This window comes from Bombina bombina, chromosome 5 (genome assembly GCF_027579735.1).
Source record: "Bombina bombina isolate aBomBom1 chromosome 5, aBomBom1.pri, whole genome shotgun sequence".
NCBI lineage: Eukaryota > Metazoa > Chordata > Amphibia > Anura > Bombinatoridae > Bombina > Bombina bombina.
The window spans coordinates 458,384,652-458,400,710 of NC_069503.1; the positions used below are offsets into that span (position 1 = coordinate 458,384,652).

Below are 16,059 nucleotides of genomic sequence, written 5' to 3' on the forward strand. Positions count from 1 at the left end.
ATCCCTCAGACTATAGGAATTAGGGCAGCATTAAATATGGGAGGCACAGTGAAAATTATGTCCCACAAGTTCCCATTACTCTAAAGCCACCAATGCTCTACTGAAGAGACTGATATGGACTACGGCTACACCCTAGGACAAAGCAGCACAATCTTGCTCTACTTTAAAAATAATAAACTCTTGATTGAAGAATCTTTTCTAACACCTCACTTTACCACTTCCTATAACTAACATAGGCAAAGAGAATGACTGGGTTGGGAGTGAAGGGAGGTGATATTTAACAGCTCTGCTGTGGTGCTCTTTGCCGCCTTCTGCTGACCAGGAGGTGAATATCCCATTAGTAATTAAGATGATCCGTGGACTTATCGTGTCATTAAAAAGAAATTGATAGTAGTAGTAAATTAGAAAGTTGCTTAAAATTGCATGCTCTATCTGAATCGTGAAAGAAAAAATTTGGGTTCAGTGTCCCTTAAAAGGAGCTGGTACCTCTTTAATGACTCCTTAAAGGGACATTATACACTCATTTTTTCTTTGCATAAATGTTTTGTAGATAATCTATTTATATAGCCCATAAAGTTTTTTTTTAAATTAATGTATAGTTTTGCTTATTTTTAAATAACATTGCTCTGATTTTCAGACTCCTAACCAAGCCCCAAAGTTTTATGTGAATACGCTAGACTACCTACTCCAGCTTGCTCCTGTTTGTGTAAAGGGTCTTTTCATATGCAAAAGAAGGGGGAGGGGGGGGAGTGTCTTATTTGCCACTTGCAGTGGGCTTTCCAGCTACCTTTTCAACAGAGCCAAACTGACAGCTTCTAAGTAAGTTTTTAAACAGTTTTATACTGGATTTTTATATCAGTATCTGTGCATATTATTCTTTATAGTAGTGTCTATTACATGCAGTTATATGAAAATGAGTGTATACTGTCCCTTTAAGCAAAGTAAACACTGTATATAAAAAGCAAATACACAGACCATAAAATACAATGTACAATGTGTGACTATAGAAAAGGGTATAGAATTGAATTTAAAAAAAAAAAAAACAGAATTTATACTTACCTGATAAATTACTTTCTCTTGCAGGTTTATTCAGTCCACGGATTCATCCTTACTTGTGGGATATTCTCAATCCCTACAGGAAGTGGCAAAGAGAGCACACAGCAAAGCTGTCAATATAGCTCCCCTCAGGCTCCGCCCCCCCAGTCATTCGACCGACGGTTAGGAGAAAAAGGAGAACCATAGGGTGCAGTGGTGACTGTAGTTATAGAAATTAAATTTGAACCTGACTTAAATATCAGGGCGGGCCGTGGACTGAATACACCTGTAAGAGAAAGTAATTTATCAGGTAAGCATAAATTCTGTTTTCTCTTACTTGGTGTATTCAGTCCACCGATTCATCCTTACTTGTGGGATACCAATACCAAAAATACCAAAGCAATAGGACACGGATGAAGGGAGGGAACAAGTCAGGTAACCTAAACGGAAGGCATCACTGCTTGCAAAACCTTTCTCCCAAAAATAGCCTCCGAAGAAGCAAAAGTATTGAATTTGTAAAATTTGGCGAATGTATGCAGTGAAGACCAAGTCGCTGCCTTACAAATCTGTTCAACAGAAGCCTCATTCTTGAAAGCCCATGTGGAAGCCACAGCTCTGGTGGAATGAGCTGTAATTCGTTCAGGAGGCTGCTTACCAGCAGTCTCATAAGCCAATCGGATGATGCTTTTCAGCCAGAATGAAAGAGAGGTAGCAGTCGCTTTCTGACCTCTCCTCTTACCAGAATACACAACAAACAAGGATGATGTTTGTCTGAAATCTTTAGTTGCTTTTAAATAGAACTTTAAAGCACGAACCACATCAAGATTGTGCAACAGTCGTTCCGTCTTAGAAACTGGATTAGGGCACAGAGAAGGAACAATGATTTCCTGGTTAATATTCTTATTAGAAACCACCTTTGGAAGGAAACCAGGTTTAGTACGCAAAACAACATTATCTGCATGGAACACCCGATAGGGTGAATCACACTGTAAAGCAGATAATTCTGAAACTCTTCGAGCAGAAGAAATAGCTACTAAAAACAAAACTTTCCAAGATAATAACTTGATATCTATGGAATGCAAAGGTTCAAACGGAACCCCTTGAAGAACTGAAAGAACTAAATTTAGACTCCATGGAGGAGCCACAGGTCTGTAGACAGGCTTGATTCTAACTAAGGCCTGTGCAAACGCCTGAACGTCTGGTACAGCTGCCAGACGCTTGTGTAACAGAATAGACAGAGCAGATATCTGTCCCTTTAAGGAACTAGCTGACAGACCTTTCTCCAAACCTTCTTGGAGAAAAGACAATATCCTTGGAATCCTAACTTTACTCCACGAGTAACCCTTGGATTCACACCAACAAAGATATTTCCGCCATATCTTATGGTAAATTTTCCTGGTGACAGGCTTTCTGGCCTGTATCAGAGTATCTATAACTGATTCAGAGAACCCCGCTTAGCTAGGATAAAGCGTTCAATCTCCAAGCAGTCGGTTGCAGAGAAACTAGATTTGGATGCTTGAAAGGACCTTGGATTAGAAGATCCTGTCTCGATGGCAGTTTCCATGGTGGGACCGATGACATGCCCACTAGGTCTGCATACCAAGTCCTGCGTGGCCACGCAGGCGCTATCAGAATTACCGAAGCCTTCTCCTGTTTGATTCTGGCTATTAGCCGGGGGAGAAGAGGAAACGGTGGAAAGACATAAGCTAGACTGAATGACCAAGGCGCTATTAATGCATCTATCGATGCCGCCTTGGGATCCCTGGATCTGGATCCGTAAAGGGGAAGTTTGGTGTTCTGACGGGACGCCATCAGATCCAACTCTGGAATGCCCCAAAGCTGAGTTAGCTGAGCAAAAACCTCTGACGACTTAGAAAATCCGCCTCCCAGTTGTCTACTCCTGGGATGTGAATTGCAAATAGATGGCAGGAGTGATCCTCCGCCCATTTGATAATCTTGGATACTTCCTTCATCGCTAGGGAACGCTTTGTTCCCCCCTGATGATTGATGTACGCTACAGTCGTGATGTTGTCCGACTGAAATCTGATGAATTTGGCCTCTGCTAGTTGAGGCCACGCCTGGAGCGTGTTGAATATCGCTCTCAGCTCCAAAATGTTTATCGGGAGAAGAGATTCTTCCCGAGACCATAGTCCCTGAACCTTCAGGGAGTTCCAGACCGCTCCCCAGCCTACCAGACTGGCATCGGTCGTGACAATGATCCACTCCGGTCTGCGGAAACTCATTCCCTGAGACAGGTGATCTTGAGACAACCACCAGAGAAGAGAGTCTCTGGTTTTTTGGTCCATTTGAATTTGAGGAGATAAATCTGCGTAATCTCCATTCCACTGTTTGAGCATGCACAGTTGCAGTGGTCTGAGATGGATATGGGCGAAAAGGGACTACGTCCATTGCCGCAACCATTAAACCAATTACTTCCATGCACTGAGCCAGGGAAGGCCGAGGAATGGAATGAAGAACTCAGCAAGTATTCAACAGTTTTGACTTCCTGACCTCTGTCAGAAAGATTTTCATTTCTACCGAGTCTATTAATGTTCCCAGAAAGGGAACCCTTGTGAGCGGGGACAGAGAACTCTTTTCTACGTTATTATTATTATTTTTTATTATCGGTTATTTGTAGAGCGCCAATAGATTCCGCAGCGCTATAAACAAAGGGGGAGTACAACAAAACAATTATAGGGTAGAGGGCCCTGCCAAGAGTTGCACTGTTGTAGTCAGCTCTTAAGAAGGTGATCTACAAACAGCTGGACTTTTAGGCTTACATGCTAAGAGGGTTCAAGGGATTGCAGTGGAGGAGAGGAACTGGTAATAGGAAAGGTCAGCGTAGGTTGTATGCGTCCCTGAACAGTAGAGTCTTTAGGGAGCACTTGAAGCTTTTAAAACTAGAAGAGAGTCTTGTGGAGCGAGGCAGAGAGTTCCACAAGATGGGAGCCAGTCTGGAGAAGTCCTGTAAACAGGAGTGTGATGAGGTGACAAGAGAGGAGGAGAGTAGGAGGTCATGAGCAGAGCGAAGGGGACGGGAGAGTATCTGGAGACAAGGTCTGAGATGTAGGGGGGAGCAGTGCAGTTGAGGGCTTTGTATGTAAGAGTGAGAGTTTTGTGTTTGATCCTAGAGGCAAGAGGAAGCCAGTGAAGGGATTGGCAGAGAGGCGCAGCAGATGAAGAGCGACGTGTAAGGAAGATGAGTCTGGCAGAGGCATTCATTATGGATTGTAAAGGAGCTAGGCGGCAGGTGGGGAGACCAGAGAGGACAGAGTTGCAGTAATCAAGGCGGGAAAGAATGAGAGAGTGGATTAAAATCTTAGTTGTGTCTTGTGTAAGGAAGTGTCTAATTTTAGAGATGTTTTTAAGGTGGAAGCGGCAGGCTGTGGCCAAGGACTGAATGTGAGGAGTGAAGGAAAGATCTGAGCTCACCTTCCATCCGTGAGACCTTAGAAAGGCCAGAAAGATGTCCGTATGAGCCTTGGCTCTGTGAAAGGACGACGCCTGTATTAATATGTCTAGGTAAGGTGCTACTGCAATGCCCCGCGGTCTTAGTACCGCCAGAAGGGACTCTAGCACCTTTGTGAAAATTCTGGGAGCGGTGGCCAAACCGAAAGGAAGGGCCACGAACTGGTAATGTTTGTCCAGAAAGGCGAACCTTAGGAACTGATGGTAATCTTTGTGGATAGGTATATGTAGGTACGCATCCTTTAGATCCACGGTAGTCATATATTGACCTTCCTGGATCATCGGCAAGATTGTCCGAATGGTTTCCATCTTGAAAGACGGAATTCTGAGGAATTTGTTTAGAATTTTTAGATCCAGGATTGGCCTGAAAGTTCCTTCCTTTTTGGGAACTACGAACAGGTTTGAGTAAAAGCCCAGTCCTTGTTCTGAAATTGGAACTGGGTGTATCACTCCCATTTTTAGTAGATCTTCTACACAGCGTAAGAACGCCTGTTTCTTTGTTTGGTCTGAAGACAAACGAGAAATGTGGAACCTTCCCCTTGGGGGAGAGTCCTTGAATTCTAGAAGATACCCCATAGCAACTATTTCTAATGCCCAGGGATCCGGAACACCTCTTGCCCAAGCCTGAGCAAAGAGAGAAAGTCTGCCCCCTACCAGATCCGATCCCGGATCGGGGGCTACCTCTTCATGCTGTCTTGGTAGCAGGAGCAGGCTTCTTGGCCTGTTTACCCTTATTCCAGCCCTGCAAGTGTTTCCAGGTTGCCTTGGGCTGGGAAGCGTTATCTTGCTTTGCGGCAGCAGAGGTTGCAGCAGGTCCGCTCCTGAAGTTGCGAAAGGAGCGAAAATTAGCCTTGTTTTTGGCCTTAAACGGCCTATCTTGTGGAAGGGCATGGCCCTTGCCTCCAGTGATATCTGAAATAATTTCTTTCAGCTCTGGGCCGAAAAGGGTATTCCCCTTGAAGGGAATATTTAACAGTTTTGTTTTGGACGACACATCCGCCGACCACGATTTGAGCCAAAGCGCTCGTCGCGCCATGATGGCAAAACCTGAGTTTTTCGCCGCTAGTTTAGCTAATTGGAAAGCGGCATCAGTGATAAAAGAATTAGCCAGCTTTAAAGCGTGAATTCTATCCATGACCTCATCGTATGAAGTCTCCCTCTGGAGCGACTCCTCCAGGGCCTCGAACCAAAAAGCCGCTGCAGTAGTTACCGGGATAATACAGGCAATTGGTTGAAGCAGAAAACCTTGCTGAACAAAAATTTTCTTCAGCAATCCTTCCAATTTTTTATCCATAGGATCTTTGAAAGCACAACTGTCCTCTATTGGTATAGTTGTACGCTTAGCCAGTGTTGAAACAGCCCCCTCTACCTTAGGGACCATCTGCCATGTGTCCCACCTAGGGTCGTTTATGGGGAACATTTTCTTAAAGATAGGTGGGGGAACAAAGGGTACACCTGGTCTCTCCCACTCCCTAGTCACAATATCCGCCACCCTCTTTGGGATCGGAAATGCCTCAGTGTATACAGGGACCTCTAAATATCTGTCCATTTTACACAATTTTTCAGGGACCACCATGGGGTCACAATCATCCAGCGTAGCTAAAACCTCCTTAAGCAGGACGCGGAGGTGTTCCAGCTTAAATTTAAACGCTAAGGAATCTGAATCTGCCTGCTGAGAAACTTTTCCTGTGTCAGAAATTTCTCCCTCAGACAGCCCTTCCCTCACTGCTACCTCTGAGTTTTGTGAGGGTACTACAGATAAATTATCCAAAGCTTCAGATTGCTCATCCTCTGTATTTAAAACTGAGCTATCGCGCTTTCTTGGAAAAACTGGCAGTTTTGATAAAAATGCTGCAAGGGAATTATCCATTACTGCTGCTAATTGCTGTAAAGTAATAGGGGCCAATGCGCTTGAGGTACTAGGCATCGCTTGCATGGGCGTAACTGGTGTAGACACATGGGGGGAGGAAGAAGGACTATCCTCATTACCCTCCGTTAAGGAATCATCTTGAGCAGCATTTTTAATTGTCACTGGATGATCTTTAAAATGCTTAGATGTTTTTGCACACTTTAAACATAAATGCAATGGGGGTACTGCCATGGCTTTTGAACATAAAGAACAAGGTCTATCTGAAGGCTCAGACATGTTTGACAGACTCAGACAACACTAAAATATTGAAAAAAAAATACTTTTTGAAAAAACGTTACTGTCTCTTTAAATAATAAAAAGGCACACACTTTTTTACCAAATCATCAAAAAACATCCGATCTTAATGAAATTTTTACCACATGATCCTAATGCCTTGAAATGATTGCACACAAGTTTTCAAATCGTTTAACCCCTTAATGCCCAAACCGGAGCAAAATGAAGTAATTGCCCGGTTTAACCCACTACAGTACTATGCCACAGTCTTTGCTGTGGCTTTACCTTCCTTTAGGGTTATTTGCAGGTGTAAATTAAGCCTCCCTGAAGTCCTCCTGTACTCTAAAGGCTCTGCACATGAAGCTGCGTGGAGCTGTGCTGCAAATCAACTGCGCAATTGAGGCGCGAAAATGAGGCCCCCTCCTTCCTTACTCCAGAGTTATGGTGCCTTTCTGAGTCAGATTAGCTGTCTTATAAAATGCCAGGCGTAAAAAATTCCCCAAAAAGTTTTTTCAACGTTTAAAAACGCTTAATAAATATAAGATTGCCTTAATAAAGTAATCGATTTAGCCCATCACAGTGTCTGTCAGTATTAAAGCCCTTAACTGAAGCCATCATTCTATACTGTGTCTTAGAAAATGGCTTACCTTCCCTCATGGGATATCTGTCAGTCTTCTAGCACTACCAGGTCTTGTTAGAAAAAATGACTGAACATACCTTAAGCAGTATAAGCCTGCAAACTGTTCCCCCCAACTGAAGTTCTCCTGTACTCAACAGTCCTGTGTGGGAACAGCAATGGATTTTAGTTACAACATGCTAAAATCTTTTTCCTCTCAGCAGAAATCTTCATCACTTTCTGCCTCAGAGTAAATAGTACAAACCGGCACTATTTTAAAATAACAAACTCTTGATTGAAGAAATAAAAACTACAAATCTAACACCACATACTCTTTACCCTCTCGTGGAGATGCTACCTGTTAGAGCGGCAAAGAGAATGACTGGGGGGCGGAGCCTGAGGGGAGCTATATGGACAGCTTTGCTGTGTGCTCTCTTTGCCACTTCCTGTAGGGATTGAGAATATCCCACAAGTAAGAATGAATCCGTGGACTGAATACACCAAGTAAGAGAAATCCAAACCCCTTATTGTGCACAAACAGTCTGCTCTGCAAACAAACAGTCTTCACAAATAAAGTCACTCAGACTAAAGAATGTGGTAGGGTTGATCTATGTGCTGCTTTGTCTGGCTATGAAGTACTGACCTAAGGCACTTGCTGATAGCTTGCGGGCTATGTGAGACATATGGGTTCTCATTAAGAGACAGACCCACTCCACTGTTCTTACCCAGCTGTTGATCTCGAGGGCTCATCCTGTACTGTAACTAACAGTAGAGGATATACTGAGATTGTACATCTTCATGCCCCAACAGGAGGAGAGTAAAGGAACTACCCTAGCAACACCCGTGGAAGGCTTGTGACCACAACTCCCGCAAGGAGATTTACAGTTGCACAGCCGGTACTCTCCTAAGTCCCTCTCTTACAAGTTTTACCTTATGAGGGAAGGATGTGATAAATAGCCCAGTAATTTTTGAATAAAATTCTTAAGCACCTCTATCTTTGCCTGCTCCTAGACGAGGCAAAGAAATATTGTGAGAGTCGGGGAAGTAGGAGTGATATTAAAGCTCTGGTGTAGGGTGACTTTGCCTCCTCCTGATGGCCAAGTTGGGAATTCCCAACAGCAAGGAATCGAGGACTCTCACCATCTTTAGAAAGAGTCACAATTAAAACATAGCAAAACCTAGGGAAAAAAAAGGTTTAGGTAAACAGGTAAACAAAAATATCCTCACACCCCTAGCACTTTAAAGGTTAAAATTCTGGTGCACAGAGCATATGAAGATATGTGCCACATGCCAGGGCACATTAAAAGCTCTCATGAAAACAGACACCAAACATGATTCTAGTAAAATCTAACACAGATTTATTCAAAATATGATTCTGTTTTATATCTTTTCTATGCACTCACATACATTTTAATTTGTCTGGACTATCCCTTTAAATGGACATAATAGTCTAAATTGAAATGTGCACAAGTGCATTTTAATTGTTAATAAAAACAAACAACATTCTAAGAACACTGAAGAACATGGGAGATGCTACTGGGTCATCGTGGAAAGTTTAAAGGTCAGTGAAGCAAAGCTAATAAAGTAAACAAAACACTTACTGAGACAATTTGTCGCAACAGGAAGATGAGCTTTTTGAAAAACTGTTGGATGCCTGCAAAAAAAAATAAAAAAATATCTGAAATCAATGCAGTGCAGGACTCCGTGCTTTAAAAGGTTATATAGCACACTTCAACATCTTTAAATGCTATTTTTAAAAGACTACTACTTTAAGGGACACTGTACTGTAAAATGTGTTTCCTTAATGTGCTGAGTATTACAATGTAAGAGAAAAGTTTCCATATGTTTTTTTATTTTTGAAAAGCAAGTTTTGCTCAAAGCCATTAACCATAGTTTTCATGGCCATAACTATTTAAATGGGCTGAGCTTGCAGGAAAAGCAGACTTGATCATGTTATCGCTCTCTATAAACAAAGCCTAATTGTTTGGTACCGAAATTTCTAATATGGGTAGGAGGTGGGTTCAGCAAGTAAAACCAGATTGAACAAATCTCTTAGCACCCACCACTACAGGGATATTAATAACTGCTGCCTTTTGTTTATATCACTTCTGTAAAAAGATAGATAATCCCTTTATTACCCATTCCGCAGTTTTGCAAAACCAACACAGTTATATTAATATACTTTTTCCCTCTGTGATTACCTTGTATCTAAGCATCTTCTGACAGCCCACTGATCACATGACTTTATATTTATTGATTGACTTGCATTTTAGCCAATTAGTGCTGTGTTGTGCTGACTCTTAAACTCCTCCCCGGGCATGAGCGCATTGTTATCTATATGGCCCACATGAACTAGCAGTCTCCTGTTGTGAAAAGCTAATAAATAAGCATATGATAAGAGGCTGCCTGTAGTGGCTTAGAAACAGGCAGACATTTAGAGATTTAAATGTTATAAAGTATATTAATATAACAATGTTGGTTGTGCAAAGCTGGGGAATGGGTAGTAAAGGCGTTATCTATCTTTTTAATCAATAACAATTTTAGTGTTGACCGTCCCTTTAAAGGAGGGGGAAAAATCTTTCCCTAATCGGCCTCAGTATAGAGTAATACTTGATACTAACATGGCTAGCCTTTGTGTCTGTAGTAACAAGCCTGGATTGACTCATCCAAAAAAGGCAAGTGGTATTTGGAATTTGGCTATGGAAAAACAATTTCAGCAAATAGGATGTAAATTTGTTTAAAAAATGGCCGATATGTTATTCTATAGCAAGACAACAGCAGTGTCGTATATGTTGTTTAGTGTCTCTTTGAATGGACATGAAACCCAGACTATTTCTTCCATGACTCAGATAGAGCGTGCAATTTTAATCAACTTTCTAATTTACCATGTAGTGCTCCAGACACCTAGCTATCTCTTCAACAAAGAATACCATGGGAACAAAGCAAATTTGATAACAGAAGTAAATTGGAAACTTTTTTTTTTTTTATTGTATGTTTGGAATTACAAAAGTATTCTTGAAAAATAATCTCAGATGTATAGGCGAGGGTTACATTTTGTTTTCACAACATAACACTTGTGTAGTTTTTTTCCATCTGGAAAATTCCTCAGACATCCAACAGGAACAGTTTGTTCTGATTAATAAATAGTAAGAAGGTAGGCTCGTCATGTGATCTTTTGTTTGTAATTAAACTGTGTTGAAAAGGCTAGTGTCTAATAAATCATATGAATTTGACTTGTACTGGACGGATCTGGTAAAAGGTCAATGGGGGCTTTCATAAATAGATGACGTGTTTGTTTTACTTGCTTGGTTGAAATATCCTATTATGATAAAACATCTGCAGTTCACCATAAGGTTTACAAATGAAATCCACCCTTTTACAAGATAAACAGAATTTAATTACATAAGGTTGTGAACCTGCTTAATGCTTTTGGCTTCAATACAGCAACATATTTACACACACAAGCATACCTGCAAGTACATGCTTAATACATTAAAGGCACATCAATCACAAATTGTAACCTGCATGAAACTACATCTTAGAATTTGATTATAAATAATTCATCTTTATTTTGTCAAAATAGTATATTTGTATGGGTCTCCTTTTAACCAACATCTATGTATCCAAGAATAAAAGAAGACTTTGTTGTTAACCAATCACACCCCTTTACAAGTATATTGTGAATGAACGTGAATAGATGTTGGCACATGGGCAGTAGAATATCCCTCCCCTCTTGTATTCCCTTAAAGGGACATAAAACCAAAAAAAAAAAAAAAAATTATTTCATGATTCAGATATACATTTATTTTTAAAACAACCTTTCAATTTACTTATATTATCTATTTCACTTCATTTGCTTGGTATCCTTTATTGAAGAAGCAGCAATGCACTACTGGGAGTTAGTTGAACACATTGGTAAACCAATGACAAGAGGCATATTATATGTGCAGCCACCAATCATCAGCTACTTCCCAGATTCTGAGCCTAACTAGGTAGACTTTGCAACAAAAAAACCCAAAGACCTAGCCAAATATAAATACCCTGTATCATGTGACAGTTCACAGCCAATCACAGTATATACTACGTATATACTGTGAAAGAGCACTTGCCCAGTAGAAGCTGGTGCCTCAGATAAATGGGTCTATAAAAATAATGTGCACAATTTGATAATGAAAGTAAACTTGAAAGTGTTGACAATGACATGGTCTGCTTGAGTCATGGAACTTTACTTTTCACTTGAATTAAGCAAGACACTTGGTCACCACAAGAGTTGTAACCACAATATAAACACTTGCTTTTGAACAGAAAAGCCAATTATAAAAGTATTGTTGTGTTCAGCATGCAAATACTATCCCATGGTTTGCATGCATATAAAGTTAACAGGCTGTAAAACATATGATAAAGAATCATGTGATTACAGGCACGTGCCCTCATGTTCCTGATGTGTTATACAAGCGCACACGTAGACACTGCCGAGTGCTGACACTATATAAAAGGTTACATTTTATTCTGCTTGTGGCCTGTTTCCTCCAGGAGGGGGAGATGTATCATAACACAATCGTTCAAAAATTCTAAACTGAATCAACAGCATTTACATGTGCTACACTGTACTGCTACAGAGACTAAATTCATTCTATCTATGATTATGTAGTCAGAGAAAATATTAGCCTGAAAACTTTATGTAGATTTTTTTTATTAAAATTGTATTCATTGTTAAAAGTATTTTATAGAGACACTAAATCTTTACTTTTACTACTTTAATATTTTTTGTAGTTTTTGTATGAATTAATTGGCATCTCAATGTAGAAGCCTAAATTGACCCTGTCTGTTCTCTTCTGCTGAGGTCAGTTATTAACAGATATAAAATAATCATGAACATGTGCAAACAATAGTTGTGAGGAATGCAGCAATGTTCAGATAGTTACATTATTAGCTTATATCTAAAACTGATACAAACTGGCACCAGCAGAGAATATGGAGATTTTTTTTTTTTTTTTAACATCTAGAATACCCAAGATGCAACATTGCAGCACCAGTTACTTTATCTCAGTGAAACTGAAAAGACCACAATTTTCAATGTTTTACTACAGGAAAAGGGAACAAAATAAATAATTTAATTATATAACTTATATTTGTTACTAAGAAGTAAATTGATTTAAGAACAAAATGTGAATAAATACAATTTAATATACGTACAAAATAGATAAGCCCTGCTAAAATTAGCATTATTTTAATAAATGCTTTTCTCTCAACAAAGCACTAAATTTAATGAATGAGTCCTTTCTTGAAAATATTGTAACATTACAACTTAACAAATTACAATACTTTCTTCCAAACTCCCCCCACTCCGGTTTCCATGTATGGAAGTGCCCATATCTGCTGTGAATTAGGTAGAACGCAGCTTCTGAGTTTTGTCAGCGTGTGCGCGTACTCACTGTCATGTGATGACATCACGCATGATGTAATGATTCTCAGAAGTAGTGCACAATTAACAGTATGTGTAGCCAACTTCCAGTGGTGCATTGTTGCTCCTGAGCATACCTAGGTATGCTTTTCAACCAAGGATCCAAAAGAATTAGTCAAAATTGATAATAGAAGTGAACAGGAAAATTGCATTCTATATCTGAATCATTTAATTTTGACATTCCCTTTAATACTGGTGTTTCTTACAAAGATATGAAATCCCCTCCCAAAAATGTTCTTTCACGAGTCAGATAAAAATACATTGTAATGGTTCTTTTTTTAAATGCTATGCTTCATTAATTTGACTGTTTTCTTTACCTGATGAGAGTATATCTAGGTAGTGTGCGTCTTTCTGGAGCACCATTTGGCAGCAGTTTTGCAAGAATGCTTTTAACCCCTTGTGCCAAATGGACAAAGGTACTATGTCTCACAGTACTAGCCGAGCATACTGTGTTGACGTAGTATCTATGTCCAATACTCTGGAGCAAGTTGGGGCCCTGCTGTCAACTTTAACAGCAGGAGCTGCAACCAGGGGACAAAAATGGTGAGGATCACTGATCTGGCAATGACATTGCCAGTATTGGATACTGCCATGGGTGGAGAGCTGGTATCTGAGCGGATTAGAGGTGATCGTGGGAGGTATGGGGAGGAGTTCCCTACGCTACAGAAAAAAAATGTGTGAATCTGGGGAGAGGGAGGGATGGGGCATTACAGCCTTACACTATGGAACATAATGCTGGAGGGGGGGGCGGGAGATCCTACACCACAGAAAAAACTATATGGGGGGGGGGTGCTTTCACATCATAAAATAAATTTTTGTTAAATTAAACAAAAAAGTTATTTATTACTGGCAGACTAGCTTGCAGTAACAAATATGGTGGCAGGCAGTAGGAGGTAATGGAGGTGGGAGGAGAGACCCATCACTACAGAAATAAATGTATATACATTTTTTTTAAAAAAAAAAAAGCCCTAAACTGCATTCTGGCAGACTGTCTGCCTGTACCTAAGATGGTGTTTGGGAAAGATTGGGTAATAAATCAGGGGGGTGGGAGGTATCAGGTGGGAGGGTAATCCCTACACCACAGCAAACATTAACCTTACAAACTATATGATTAATCCCTTCACTGCCAGGAATTTCAAGTGTGGTACAAAGCTGCAATTGCACGGCCATGCATGTCTGTGGTTTCTAAACAAAGGGGATTGCAGAGAAGCTTTTACATCCATTTGTATTATGATTGCAAAAGGCGTTCTGTAAATATTTTCAGTGAGAAACCTGAACTTTGTGAAAAAGTTAATATTTGTTTAATATGATCGCATTTGGCGGCGAAACAGTGGCATGAAATGTACCAATATGGGCCTAGATCAATACCTTGGGTTCTCTACAAAAAAAAAAAAGATTTATTTCTGTTTAAATGGAGTACTAGCAAAAATGCTAAAAAAAAGTCTCCGGTATTTCGGGCAACTTCTCTGAAATTCCTGGAAGCATAGGCGTTAATGTTATACATTTTGTAACTACTGCTAACATCTAATGCTCAAATGCGTATAGCATTGTAAAAGCATTCTTGGAATACTGCTGTCATTTAATGCTCCAGACACATGCACACTAGTACTACCTACATGGGTATCCCTTTCAAAAAGGATACCGGGAGAACAAAGTAAATTTAATAATAAATACACATAAAAGTTTTATTTTTTTTAATTTCTGAATCATTAAATAATTGTGCTTCTTGTGAAATTATCTTGTAGTTGCACTGCAGGAGCTCCAAAGCTGCATTCACCGCTAGATAAATTGCACCCTCACTCACTCTATTGACTATCGAAGAAGTTTTATTCTTTAAGTTAAAACTAAAGGCATTTTTGCTGGTTCCCAAACCCAGCCAGTCTTTCTTTACCAAAGCAGAAAATGATACTCTGTATCTCAATTGTATATTTCACTGTTTGTCACTAAATCAGATCATAAAATATACAGACAATTGCAGTTTCTAATGTGACTTTCAGCAAACTAATCTGAATGTAAATTGCTACTTACTGATCTGCTTACATGGCTTATACAAGCATCAGTGTTATCCGGCTGTTGAGAAATAATAATAAAAAAAAAAAGGTTATAAATATTAAAAAATAAATAAATAATACAAGGAGGAAGAATGGTACAAGTCAATGCAACGTTCCAGTGTTATATAACTTTTGGCTCACAAACATGTTTTTAAAGTCATCAAGTCCCAAGCCAATTTCCCTCTATTTCCATTTAAAGTTGTCCAGGTTACAGAGAGAAAATGTGTTGATTATGAGATGGAAGCAAACATTAAAGGGACATGAATCCCAATTTTTTTATTTCATGATTCAGACTTTCCAATTTACTTCTACTATCTAATTTGCTTCATTCTTTTGGTATTGTTTGTTGAAGGAGCAGCAAAGCACTACTAGGAGCTAGCTGAAACCCAATGACCCAAAGCACCTTCTGAGGCTACCTAGGTATTCTTTTCAACAAAGGATACAAAAGAGAACTAAACAAATGAAATATAAGAAAAACATTGGAAAGTTTTTAAAATTGCAAGCTCCTCCTGAATCAGGAAAGAAAGAAAAAAACAGAATTTATGTTTACCTGATAAATTACTTTCTCCAACGGTGTGTCCGGTCCACGGCGTCATCCTTACTTGTGGGATATTCTCTTCCCCAACAGGAAATGGCAAAGAGCCCAGCAAAGCTGGTCACATGATCCCTCCTAGGCTCCGCCTACCCCAGTCATTCGACCGACGTTAAGGAGGAATATTTGCATAGGAGAAACCATATGGTACCGTGGCGACTGTAGTTAAAGAAAATAAATTATCAGACCTGATTAAAAAAACCAGGGCGGGCCGTGGACCGGACACACCGTTGGAGAAAGTAATTTATCAGGTAAACATAAATTCTGTTTTCTCCAACATAGGTGTGTCCGGTCCACGGCGTCATCCTTACTTGTGGGAACCAATACCAAAGCTTTAGGACACGGATGAAGGGAGGGAGCAAATCAGGTCACCTAAATGGAAGGCACCACGGCTTGCAAAACCTTTCTCCCAAAAATAGCCTCAGAAGAAGCAAAAGTATCAAACTTGTAAAATTTGGTAAAAGTGTGCAGTGAAGACCAAGTCGCTGCCCTACATATCTGATCAACAGAAGCCTCGTTCTTGAAGGCCCATGTGGAAGCCACAGCCCTAGTGGAATGAGCTGTGATTCTTTCGGGAGGCTGCCGTCCGGCAGTCTCGTAAGCCAATCTGATGATGCTTTTAATCCAAAAAGAGAGAGAGGTAGAAGTTGCTTTTTGACCTCTCCTTTTACCAGAATAAACAACAAACAA

The 16,059-nt window shown here is 40.1% G+C and overlaps 1 protein-coding gene across 1 annotated transcript in view; it reads right to left on the reverse strand.

Annotated features, from left to right (window-relative positions):
• The window catches only part of TNS3 (tensin 3), a 588,043-nt gene that overhangs the window by 369,301 nt on the left and 202,683 nt on the right, over nt 1-16,059 (reverse strand). Inside the window, exons 5-6 of the mRNA XM_053714333.1 lie at nt 14,755-14,796; nt 8,864-8,916 (exon numbers count right to left, since the gene is read on the reverse strand). Of these exons, the coding sequence (XP_053570308.1) occupies nt 8,864-8,916; nt 14,755-14,796 (95 nt within the window). The remainder of the gene's footprint in view (nt 1-8,863; nt 8,917-14,754; nt 14,797-16,059) is intronic.